The 13,189-nt window shown below is 47.3% G+C and overlaps 1 protein-coding gene across 4 annotated transcripts in view; it reads right to left on the bottom strand.

Moving 5' to 3' along the window:
* Positions 1 to 13,189, bottom strand: part of WDR59 (WD repeat domain 59) — a 115,817-nt gene that overhangs the window by 93,342 nt on the left and 9,286 nt on the right. For 2 of the 4 annotated variants that reach the window (XM_058440495.1, XM_058440496.1), the window contains exons 1-2: positions 9,511 to 9,660; positions 433 to 482 (exon numbers count right to left, since the gene is read on the bottom strand). In XM_058440495.1, coding sequence (XP_058296478.1) covers positions 433 to 482; positions 9,511 to 9,564 — 104 coding nt within the window. In that variant the 5' untranslated portion in view covers positions 9,565 to 9,660. Of the gene's footprint in view, positions 1 to 432; positions 483 to 9,510; positions 9,671 to 13,189 lie in introns of those variants that run through there. The other 2 variants (XM_032156430.2, XM_058440494.1) reach the window with 2 other exon arrangements.

The following is a 13,189-nucleotide window of genomic DNA, read 5'->3' as shown; positions in this document are numbered from 1 at the left end:
CATGAGAAAACCAAAGTCCAGTTAAGCCAAACTGAATAAATGTCCAGGGGCTCACAGTTAGCGGCACCGTCAAACTGGAACTCAGATTCCTTCAATCCTAGGAACCACCTGCTTCACCAAAATAGATTACATCCTTCAGGTATGTAGTAGCAAACATCCTTCAGTCTTGTAGTAAACAGAAAACTGCAGTTTCAAGTTCAAGCTACCAGTCACTAAAACTTCAAAGGTGTTTTATTGCTTACCTATTAGGACAGAGATTAAAATAAACTGCAAATAATCCCTCCAAGTAGCCCTGAGGCAAACACGATATCAGAACTAAACCCTATGATCATAATCCTTAAATATAAGAATAGCTTCCAAGTTCCCAGAAACCCCCTGATTTGCAATTCGTTTCCAGAAATCGTAGCAGGCAAACTCGGCAAGCTCACTTACCCAGAAAGCACTGCATGCTGCCCAAGACAGTCCACAGACATCGCAGTTGCCTGAGAGAGAGAACACAGAGTCAGCGCTGCCAGCAAACCCAGCCGGAGATAGAAGGCAGAGGTCTCTGTGGCTCTTCCTCTTCCTATCTCCCAAGAAGTCCCCAGTTCACAGGTATCATTAGTTCTCTACAGTGGATGCTTTTACCCACCCACTTCTAATTTGCAACCAAATTTCACATTCACTTTTTTTATTTTTTGTAGAGACAGGGTCTTCCTATGTTGCCCAGGCTGGACTCGAACTCCTGATCTCAAGTGATCCTCCCATCTCAGCCTCCCAAGTACACGTTCATTTTTGACAACAGGGCAGTTGCTATCTATTACCCCCACACCAAGACTGCACACAACCAAGCTGGTACATTCTAAATTAAAAAGACAGGCTGGGTGGGGTGGCTCACACCTGTAATCCCAGCACTTTGGGAGGCCAAGGCAGGCAGATCACCTGAGGTCAGGAGTTCAAGACCAGCTTGGCCAACATGGTGAAACCCCGTCTCTACTAAAAATACAAAAATTAGCCCAGTGTTGTGGCGGGCACCTGTAATCCCAGCTATTCAGGAGGATGAGGCAGGAGAATCGCTTGAACTCGGGAGGTGGAGGTTGCAGTGAGTCGAGATCGAGCCACTGCACTCCAGCCTGAGCAAGAGAGTGAGACTCCATCTCAAAAAATAAATAAAAATGAATACATTGAAGAGACAGAAGTCCTGGAGCCCATGGAGAGGCTGACTAGCTCAGAGAAAACAGCAGCTACTATGTACAAAGAGCCTTCTTCCAACTGAAACCTAACCTGGACACCCCCACCCCACACACACCCAAGACACCCGTGACTTTCCAAAGGGCATGGACTTCTCCTCAAGCCATATGGCAGTTGGCAATATTCAAACACCACCTCTGCTGAATCCAAGGTCATATGCTTGATACTGACATCCCCAGGTCACATTCGCTCTGAAATTTCCAGTGCATTTAACTGGTTTCTATTTCCTGGGTCTCCCAATTCCCAGGGAGCACTATCACATCGTTTCAGGACCCAACGTCTAACTCCCAAGAGACGGCACTGAGTCCAAAGAATGTGCATTCAGGTTGAGCACAAGGCTTATTTTAATTCGGGCAGTTATTGCCCTGAATTTCTTTGGACAAGTTCAAATCCTGCTGCACTCTCATGCCAGTATCATGAAACAGTTTGTGCCACTGTTTGGTTATTAAATGCTCTAAGTTCTCTCCAAGAGAGTATCAATGAAGAATCCATTTTATACATTCTGCCACAATCACAAATCACAAATAGTAAGCACATTCTTTCCCTCACTCTCGCCAGCCTTATTTAGTGGGTTTCTCAAGTCGTCTACCCTCAAGAAACATCATAAGTAATACTGGCGACAAGAAGCCAGAGTACTCTCACCAGAGGCTGCAAAGTGATTAATATGCATCCTTCACTGCACAAGAGTCAGGAGCAGAGAGAAGCCCAGAAGGAAAGGCAGGCAGTGAAATGAGATGCCATTTCCAGGATTCCTCTGTGCAATTTACAGACAGTAAGGAGATGATAAGGAGGGCAAGACGGTTCCTCCAATAAGACCTGTGTAATCTTTCTGGGGAGTCTGTGATAGGCAGAATCCTAACAGATAGCCCCCAAGATTCCAGGCCCTTGGTATATACACACCTTTTCCCTGCTATTCAACATTCACTGAACACAAATCTAGCTACTATTGGGAAGGGATTTTACGGATGTAATTAAGGTCCCAATCAGTTGATCTTAAGACATAACTTGGCCGGGCACGGTGGCTCATGCCTGTAATCCTGGCAATTTGGGAGGCCAAGGCGGGTGGATCACCGGAGGTCAGGAGTTCGAGACCAGCCTGGCCAACATGGTGAAACCTCATCTCTACTAAAAATACAAAAATTAGCCAGGCGTGGTGGCAGGCACCTGTAATCCCAGCTACTCAGGAGGCTGAGGCAGGAGAATCACTTGACCCTGGGAAGCAGAGGTTGCAGTAAGCCAAGACAGGCCATTGCACTCCAGCTTAGGCAATAAAGCGAGACTCGGTCTCAAAAAAAAAAAAAAAAAGATAGAAAGCCCTCAAACAACCCAAATGTCCACCAATGGAGGAACAGATAAACAAAATGTGGTACAGACATATAATGGAATATTATTCAGCCTTAAAAGGGAAGGAAATTCTGATACATGCTACAACATGGATGAAGCTCGGAAACATGCTGAGTATCCCAGATGCAAAAGGACAAATATTAAATGACTCCACCTAAAGCAGATGAACTCATAGAAACAAAAAGTAGAATGGAGGTTGCCAGGGTCTGGGGAAGTAGAGAATGCGGAGTTACTGTTTAATGCGTACAGAGCTCCTATTTGGGATGATGAAAAGTTAGAGGATGGGGAGACTGAGAGACTGAGTCTCATCAGCCCTTTAAATCTACGTCTAGATGTCAGAGACAGGAAGTCACAGATCAAAAGGGTGAGAGATTCAACATGAAGATTATCATTGCTGGCTGCAAAGACAGAAGGACATGGCAAGGACCTGAGACAGCATGTAGGAGCTGAGAGTGCCTGGACTTCAGACCTACAGAACTGTGAGCTAATAAATGGATGTTGTTTTAAGATGCTAAATCTGGGCCGGGTGCAGTGGCTCACATCTGTAATCCCAGCACTTTGGAAGGCCAAGGCAGGCGGATCACCTGAGGTAAGGAGTTCAAGACCAGCCTGGCCAACATGGTGAAACCCCATTTCTACTAAATATACAAAAATTAGCCAGGTGTGGTGGCATGCACCTGTAGTCCCAGCTGCTCGGGAGGCTGAGGTAGGAGGATCGCTTGAACCCAGGAGGTGGAGGCTGCATGCAGTGAGCTGAGATCTTGCCACTGCACTCCAGCCTGGGCAACAGGGCAAGACTCTGTCTCAAAAACGAAACAAAACAAAACAAAAAAACAGGCAAAGAGACTATCGTAACTCACTCATATCAGAGGAAGTTATTTAAAAAAAGAAAAACTACCACCACAACACTACCTATGTGATTTTCCCCACCCCTACCCTAGAAAAAACAGGTTACCACCGTGTTTGCAGGAGCACAGTGAGGAAGGTTACACTAAGCTGTCCCAAAGAAGGAACGGAGAAAGGGAACACTGAGCAGAGGAAGTGAAAATGACCTAACCAGAGAAAGTGAGTGCTTTGTTGGGGAAAGGAGTCTGCAATCAAAGCCCTCTCCACCCTCAGCACACCAGGTGGGGAATTCTAGACATGGGTTAAGAACCACGGGACTGTAGGACTTCTGTATGACCACACTGCAAGTGAGGAGGGGAAGCCCTGCAATGACTGAGATAGAATTTCCCAGCCGTCTGAAGAAAGGTGCCTGCTGCGGATTAAAAACAGGTTAGAGACGTAAAGTGGCATTTTATATCCACTTACAGATTAAATATAAATTGGCTACTTATAAATAAATATATATATATATATATGTAAAATACATATTTGTTTTGTTTTTTGAGACAGTCTCGCTCTGTCACCCAGGCTGGAGGGCAATGGAACGATCTTGGCTCACTGCAACCTCCGCCTCCCGGGTTCAAGTGATTCTCAGGCCTCAGCCTCCCAAATAGGTGGGATTACAGGTGCATGTCACTACGCCCGGCTAATTTTTTGAATTTTTAGTAGAAACGGGGTTTCACTGTATTAGCCAGGATGGTCTCAATCTTGACCCTGTGATCCCACCTCAGCCTCCCAAAGTACTGGGATTACAGGTGTGAGCCACTGCACCCGGCCTGTTTTTTGTTTGTTTGTCTGAGACGGAGTTTCACTCTTGTTGCCCAGGCTGGAATGCAATGGCATTAGCTCACTGCAACCTCTGCCTCCCGGGTTCAAGCGATTCTCCTGCCTCAGCCTCCCAAGTAGCTGAGATTACAGGCATGTGCCACCACGCCCAGTTCATTTTTGTATTTTTAGGGTTTCACCTTGTTTCTCAGGCTGGTCTCTCGAACTCCTGACCTAAGGTGATCGCCAGCTCAGCCTCCCAAAGTGTCACACAGGTTGGAGTACAGTGGCACGATCTCAGCTCACTGCAGCCTCAAACTCCTAGATTCAAATGATCCTCCCACCTCAGCCTGCTAATTTTTGTGGGGTTTTGGGGGGTTTTCTTGAGACAGGGTCTCAATTTTTTGCCCAGGCTGGAGTGCAATGGCTCAATCTCAGCTCACTGCAACCTCTGCCTCCTGGGTTCAAGTGACCCTGCCACCTCAGCCTCCCAAATACCTGGGACCACAGGCGCATGCCACCACACCCAGCTAATTTTTTGTATTTTTAGTAGAGATGGGGTTTCACCATACTGCCTAGGCTGGTCTAGACCTCCTTTCCCTATTGTTAATTTTTGTCAACTTTGTCAAAGATCAGTTGGTTGTAGGTATGTAGCTTTATTTCTGTGTTCTCTATTCTGTTCCATTGGTCTACATGTCTAGTTTTGTAGCAGTACCATGCTGTTTGAGTCACCACAGCCTTGTAGTATAATTTAAAGGCAGGCAATGTGACACCTTGTCATTTGTCATTTCACTTAATTCTACTTATCATCTAAGTCCCAAGACATACCTCCCCTAAGAAGCTCTCCCAGAGTGGCGTGAACCCAGGAGGTGGAGCTTGCAGTGAGCCGAGATGCGCCACTGCACTCCAGCCTGGGCAACAGAGAGAGACTCTGTCTCAAAAACAAACAAACAAAAAAAAACCCAGCTCGCCCAGGGACCCAAGCAGGTTCTACCTTTTCCAAAAGCACTTTCTCTGCCCCTCTGTCACAGAACTTGCTACAACTTGCTTTGTGTTTAGTTATTGCTATACACATCTTTCTTCTCCCACTAGCTGATGAGCCCCTGCTGAGCACGGTCTCTTCCATTTCTCCCAGAGCACCCAGCAAGGTGCTTTGTACACAGAGGTGCTCTTTAAAAATATGCAGTATGAAAGATGGTTAGGCCGGGCGCAGTGGCTCACGCTTGTAATCCCAGCACTTTGGGAGGCCGAGGCGGGCGGATCACGAGGTCAGGAGATCGAGACCACAGTGAAACCCCGTCTCTACTAAAAATACAAAAAAATTAGCCGGGCGTGGTGCGGGCGTCTGTAGTCCCAGCTACTCGGGAGGCTGAGGCAGGAGAATGGCGTGAACCGGGGAGGCGGAGCTTGCAGTGAGTCGAGATCGCGCCACTGCACTCCAGCCTGGGTGACAGAGACAGACTCTGTCTCAAAAAAAAAAAAAAACACACACACACACACACACACACAAAATTGTGGGGCTTGGTGGTGTGCACCTGTACTCACAGCTACTCAGGAGACTGAGGTGGGAAAATCACTTGATACCATAAGGTTGAGGTTGAGGTGAGCCAAGATTGCACCACTGCATTCCAGCCTGGGCAACAGAGTAAGACCCTGTCTTACACATATATACATATATATTTTTTGTATTTTTTTAGAAAATACATATACGTATATATACATATATGTATGTATTTTTTTCTTTTTTTTTAGACGGAGTCTCACTCTGTCTCCCAGGCTGGCGTACAGTGGGGAGATCTTGGCTCACTCACTGCAACCTCTGCCTCCCAGGTTCAAGCGATTCTCCTGCCTCAGCCTCCCAAGTAACTGGGATTACAGGTGCGTGTCACCACGGCTGGCTAATTTTTGTATCTTTAGTAGAGATGGGGTTTCACCATGTTGGCCAGGCTGGGCTCAAACTCCTGACCTCAGGTGATCCGCCTACCTCAGCCTCCCAAAGTGGTGGGATTACAGGCGTGACCCACCACACCTGGCCATATGTGTATATTTTTTAGGCCAGGCACGGTGGCTCATACCTGTAATCCCAGCACATTGGGAAGCTGCAGCAGGAAAATCGCTTGAACCCAGGAGTTCAACACCACCTGGGCAAGATACAGAGACTCCTATCCCTATTTTTTTAAAATGCAAAATGAAAGAAATTTGAATATTGTAATAAAAAATTTTTTAATAAAATTATTATTGAAAAGATGTGGAGCGTTTTGAAAAGTTTATTGCTCCTATTCACAAAGGCATTATGAAGAGTTTTAACTTTTTCTTTCTACATTAACAAAATAGTTAATAAAACGGGTTCCTGCCCCTTCCAATCATCACCAGAATCACCCACAAAACCATGCTAATTCACATAAAGAGGAAGCCTTGTAAATAGAAAAATCAGAACAAAAAAACAGAAACTCCCGCAAGGCAGTAAAATTACCCAATTTACTTTGTTCTCTTACTATGACAACTGCTGTTGAGGTTTAATTATTTGCTACGACTTCATAGCAACCTAATATATGTGTCAGCACCCTCTCTGCAGGTCTCTTCAATTACATCTCTATAAAGAGGCAGGGGTGAGACTACCTGGGTTTCTGTGAAAATTAAAGGGTTTGCAGATTAGTAGCTTCCAAACTAGCAGGCTTAGAGGCATGATACACAATTCTATTCTGTCCTAGTCCCCAGTGAAAGCAATTAACAAGAAAGAAAACAGGAATATGGTTCCTTTTCCCTAGGAGTCTGGCGCCTCCCTAGGGAGAGCAGGTCTCATGGAGACTCCGTGCTGACAGTACTTAGGGATCCTTAATCCACATGCTACTGCTCAAATTCTCAATAGAAGCTACTGATCAGAGGGCACCACAGAGCAAAATGGTGGGTAGCTCCTCCACTCACTCATTCTCTGGCAAAAGACAGGATGGGGTTTCGGAAAGAAGAAACCACATCACCCACTTATACTAATCCAGATCTCCCTCAGTATGAATCACCTGTGCCTGGCACAGTGTATACCTGATGGGAGCTCACTAAATCCTTGTTGAATAAATGAGTGAATAAAAGTGTGGCACACAGAAGGTATTTGATGAATATTAGTTGAATAAACGAAGAAAATGGCCAGGCACAGTGGCTCACACCTGTAATCCCAATATTTTGGGAGGCCAAAGTGGGAGAATCACCTGAGATCAGGAGTTCAAGACCAGCCTGGGCAACACAAAGAGACCCTGTCTCTACAAAAAATAATAGGCCAGGTGTAGTGGCTGACACCTGTAATCTCAGCACTTTGGGAGGCCAAGGCAGATGGATCACTTGAGGCCAGGAGTTCAAGACCAGCCTGGCCAACAGAGCGAAACCCTGTCTCTAGAAAAAACACAAAACTTAGCCGGGCATGGTGGCACGCGCCTGTAATCCCAGCTACTCGGGAGGCCGAGGCACAAGAATCGTTTGAACCTGGGAGGCAGAGGTTGCAGTGAATCGAGATCATGCCACTACACTACAGTCTGGGTCATACAGTGAGACTCTGTCTCAAAAAAAAAAAAGGTAAATAAATTTAAAATTGAAGAGAATCACCAAGACACTGTCCTAGGTGCTGGGGAAGAGGGGATGTATATGAGAGGTTCAGAGCTACTCACTATGAGTAAAGTAGTCCAATGAGCTAAACAAAGGCTCTGGGGTAGGATCCAGCATCCAAATCCCAATGCCATTGGCCACATTATCGGAAGCGTTAGCCAAGTCACTGGGATCAGTCAAAAGGGGATCGGTTTCCACTTCTGAAAAAAGGAATAACACCTACTTACCTTGCATGGTTATTTTATGAATTAGAAAAAGATGTAGATAAAGCGCCTCGAAGGAGGCCTGGCATATGTAAGACATGGCAAAGAAAAATGATAAAACTCTTTAGTAAGTGCTAATATTTCTTGAGGGTTACCATGCACACTTGGTTACCTGAGGGTTACTGTGCCACATATCCTAAACATATGACCACATAAAATCTTCACTTGAGACTGTGCTCAGTGGATCACACCTGTAATCCCAATACTTTGGGAGGCTGAGGCAGGGGGGTCGCTTGAGCCCAGGAGTTCCATACCAGCCTGGACAACACAGGGAGACCCCATCTCTACAAAAAAAAATGAAAATTTAGTCGGGCGTGTTGGCTTGCGCCTGCAGTCCCAGCTACTAGGGAGGCTGAGGTGGGAGGATAGCTTCAGTCTGGGAGGTTGAGGCTGAGCGGTGATTCACACCTCTGCACTCAAGCCTGGGTGACAGAGCAAAACCCTGTCTCAAATAAAATAAAATAGGCCAGGCGCGGTGGCTCACGCCTGTAATCCCAGCACTTTGGGAGGCTAAGGCGGGTGGATCACTTGAGGTCAGGAGTTCGAGACCAGCCTGACCAACAAGGTGAAACCCCACCTCTGCTAAAAATACAACAGTTAGCCGGGCATGGTGGTACACACCTGTAATCCCAGCTACTTGGGAGGCTGAGGCAGGAGAATAGCTTGAACCCGGGAGGCAGAGGTTGCAGTGGGCCAAGATGGCACCACTGCACTCCGGCCTGGGCAACAGAGTGAGATTCCGTCTCAAAAAAAAATAAAATAAAATAAAATAGAAAATTAAAAAATAAAATATTTATGCCAATGTTGTAGGTAAGACGATCTCCCTTCTACAGGTGAGAAAACTGAGGTGTAGGAAGTGATGACACGGTAGGGGCTGCGGGATTCGAACTCAGGCAACACGTGCAGGGTCACTCGCATCTACTACACGGTATTTCCCACTATGATGGCATTAAGAACCACTTAATCGCGTAGACACTGCAACAGGCACTTTGAAAACAGTGTTTCATCGAATTCACCCCAGCAGGGTTAGGTCCACGCAGCTGAGGCTCAGAGGAGTCCCGCGACTTGCCTTAAGTCGCCACACGCGGCTAGGGCCTCGGGGAGCCGTCATCCCCTCGCTCCGTACCCTGATCTTGGGAAGCCTCCCCTCAGCACTCACGGTGCGCAGTCTCTTCCTCAGTGCCACAAGGCGGATCCCACTCCCCTATCCGCGCAGGGAGCCCCGAAACTCCGTCCGTGCGCGCCCCGATTGCCCCCAATGGTCGTCTTCCGTCACTCGACCGGGTCTAAGAGGTCGCGTAAGCCCCGCCCACATCCTCAGTTCGGGGCCGAGGGTCTCCCCGTAGCCCCCGGGACGGAAGCAGCCGCGTGGGGGAGGGGAAGCGGGGAGGACGCATGCCCAGAGGGCTCCACTCGGCCTCCAGCTCACCTGGGAGTCACGAAACTCTACAACCACGTTCTCACTGCTCCATCGCGCCGCCATGTCCCCCGCCCGGCGGCCACGGCCCCAGGACGGCGCCCTTCCACCCCGCCGTCCCCAGTATCCCGGGACCGTGCGCCCCACTCAGCCCGAAAATCAGCCCCGACACGCCCCGTGCCCCGGTTGTTCCTGAACGCAAGCCATTGGTTGACCCAAGAATAGGCTCCGCCCCTTCTTCCTGGGTCCTCCAATTGCTGCACCGCGCCTGCCACAAACAGGCACGCCCCCGCTCACTTCCGTCACTCGGTTTGAGTCACCCACGCTCCTCGCGGTTGCGGGCACTCCCCCTGCCGCGAGCTCTGCCGGGAGTTGTAGTCCAAGCTCGAGCAAGCGTGGGTGACCCGGGAAGGGTTCGCAGGTTTGGGTTTGGGTGAGGTGAGGTGCCTGTTGTCCTCACTAGCTCCTCGCTGGAGTCCCCAGCATTCGTCCAGACCCAGTCTGCAAATCAAAATCAACGTTCGGGGCGGGTGCGGTGACTCACGCCTGTTATCCTAGTACTTTCGGAGGCCGAGGTCAGGAGTTCCAGACCAGCCTAAACAACATGGTGAAACCCCGTCTCTACTAAAAATACAAAAATTAGCCGGGTGTGGTGGCGGGCGCCTGTAATCCCAGCTACTTGGGAGGCTGGGGCAGGAGAATCGCTTGAACCCGGGAGGCGGAGACTGCAGTGAGCCGAAATCAGGCCATTGTACTCCAGCCTGGGTGGCAAGAGCGAGACTCCGTCTAGAAAAAAAAAAAAGAAAGAAAAATCAACGTTCGTGCAAACCGAAGATACCTCTTCTCCTGATGCCTATCCCATCGAGATATTTAAAAGTCTGCATGTGCAATTTATTGTTTCATAAAATACAGCAGCGCCTCCCGTAACAATGAAGGTAGACTTAAATGTGAGAACCAGTTGTTTTCTTGATCTGCAGTCCAATGCTCTACCTCTGAGCTATATACCCCCTCCTGCAATCCAGCTGTTTTCTTTTCTTTTCTTTTTCTTTTGAGACGGAGTCTTGCTCAGTCACCCAGGCTGGAGTGCAGTGCCGCGATCTCGGCTCACTGCAAGCTCCGCCTCCCGAGTTCAAGCCATTCTTCTGCCTCCGCCTCCCGAGTAGCTGGGACTACAGGCGCCCGCCACTACGCCTGGCTAATTTTTTTGTATTTTTAGTAGAGACGGAGTTTTACCGCGTTAGCCAGGATGGTGTCGATCTCCTGACCTCGTGATCCGCCCGTCTCGGCCTCCCAAAGTGCTGGGATTACAGGCGTGAGCCACCGCGCCCGGCCGCTGTTTTCTAATAAACCAAACATTAAAACAGATTTGCCAGAATTTTTTGTTTTGTTTTGGAAAATATGGTTCTTTTTCATTTTAAAATGTATTCATGTGAATTAATGTTTAAATGAAATAACGAATAAATATATTTTTTAAATTCTGTATACTACATATAAAAGTTTTTGGGGGCCGGACGCAGTAGCTCATGCCTGTAATCCCAGCACTTTGGGAGGCTGAAGTGGACGGATGGCTTGAGCCCAGAAGGAGGCTGCAGTAAGCTAGGATCACATTACTGTACGTCAGCCTGGGTGACAGAGCAAGACCTTGTCAAAAAAAAAAAAAAAGTTTTTTGGGAGTTTCAGTAATTTTTAACAGCAATGTAAAGGGAGTCCAAGATCAAAAAGTTTGAGAACCACTGTACTAACATGGTGGGTGGTGATTAAGTTTCCTCTTCAGTCCCACGTTCTTAAATGTTGATTTAACTGGTTTAGCTTCAGTTTCCCTATAGAAGGGAAAAATGGATTACCTTATTGGGTTGTTGTAAGGAACTAAGCACAGGGCCTGGGATGTAGAAAATGCTCAACTATAAACTATTAATTCAGTTCTAGAAGCCAGGAAATCAATAAAAATAAAATATAATAAACTGTTATTGTTGTTGTTAATATTATCACTATTTGTATGTGCAAGTCATTGTATGAATAGAGATAACAAAGTGTAATCTCTTCCCTCCTGGAGTATTGGGTGTAAGGGGGAAGACAGACTTGTTGACAGATTAGGGTGACTAACTTGTTGCCTGGACCTTTTCATGTTTTATTTTTATTTTTTTTGGAGACAGGGTCTCGTTCTGTCACCGAGGCTGGAGTGCTGTGGTGTGAGCATAGCTCACCACAGCCTCTAACTCCTAGGCCCAAGGAATCCTTCTGCCTTAGCCTCCCAAGTAACTGGGACTACAGGCATGTGTTACTATGCCCAGCTTTTTTTTTTACTTTTTGTAGAGATGGTCTCGCTATTTTGCCCAGGGTGGGTTCAAACTAGTGGCTTCAAGCAAGTGATCCTCCGGCCTCAGCTTCTGGATTAGCTGGGACTATAGGCGTGAGCCACCATGCCTGAGCCCTTTTCATATTTTAGCACAGCATCACCAAAATTCTTGCATCCCAAGAAACCCGTAAGTTCCAGGCAAACTGGGACAACTGGTTACTCTACAACAGGAATGTGCTTGGCAGAATGACTTGTATATTATAATAGATTTGCAGGCAATATGGCAGGAGAGAAAGCCTAAATAGGCGACCCAAAATGGCATCTTGAAATCTTGAAGAACATGACATCTGAGCTTTTTTTTTTTTTTTTTTTTTGAGATGGAGTCTCCTTCTGTCGCCCAGGCTGGAGTGCAGTGGTGGGTGGATCACTGCAAGATCCACCTCCCGGGTTCACGCCATTCTCCTGCCTCAGCTCCCAAGTAGCTGGGACTACAGGCGCATGCCGCCATATCCAGCTAATTTTTTGAATTTTTAGTAGAGATGGGGTTTCACTGTGTTAGCCAGGATGGTCTCGATCTCCTGACCTCGTGATCTGCCCGCCTCGAACTCCCAAAGTGCTAGGATTACAGGCATGAGCCACTGCGCCTGGCCCGACGTCTGAGTTTTTCAGTATAATGGTAAGATACTGATACAGTACAATATGAAAAAACAAAAAAAAAAACCACTTCACCATTAAGAGTGTGAGCAAAGGCTGGACATGTTTGCTCACACCTGTTATTTGACAAAATCATTTAAGTCCAGGAGTTCGAGACCAGCCTGGACAACGTGGCAAGACCCCATCTCTAAAAAAAAAAAAAAATTTAAAATTATCCAGGCATGGTGGCATGCATCTGTAGTCCCAACTACATGGGAAAGTGAGGTGAGAGGACTGCTTGAGTCTGGGAGGTTGAGGCTGCAATGAGCTATGATCGCGCCATTGTGCTCCAGCCTGGGTGACAGAACAAAACCCTGTCTCTAAAAAAAAATTAAAATTAAAATAAAGTCATTTTATTCCTGACTGGCTACCTCATCCGTTATCTTCATGTTTCTGGAATTTGTGATACAAAGAACAACATATAGCCAATCAGTAGCTTATGTTATTTTGATGTAAATTCTTAGTAAAGACCTTAGGAACTGCCCCTTCTTTTTCTTTAGAAAACCACTGTAGGCCAGGTGCGGTGGCTCACGCCTGTAATCCCAGCACTTTGGGAGGCCGTGGAGGGCGGATCACGACGTCAGGAGATCGAGACCATCCTGGCTAGCTCGGCGAAACCCTGTCTCTACTAAAAATACAAAAAATTAGCCGAGCATGGTGGCGGGCGCCTGTAGTCCCAGCTACTCGGGAGGCTGAGGCAGG

The sequence above is a fragment of the Hylobates moloch genome, unplaced genomic scaffold (genome assembly GCF_009828535.3).
Source record: "Hylobates moloch isolate HMO894 unplaced genomic scaffold, HMol_V3 SCAFFOLD_6, whole genome shotgun sequence".
In the NCBI taxonomy this organism is placed as follows: domain Eukaryota; kingdom Metazoa; phylum Chordata; class Mammalia; order Primates; family Hylobatidae; genus Hylobates; species Hylobates moloch.
Note: the sequence above shows the minus strand (reverse complement) of the source record. Positions and strands in the feature narration are given on the sequence as shown.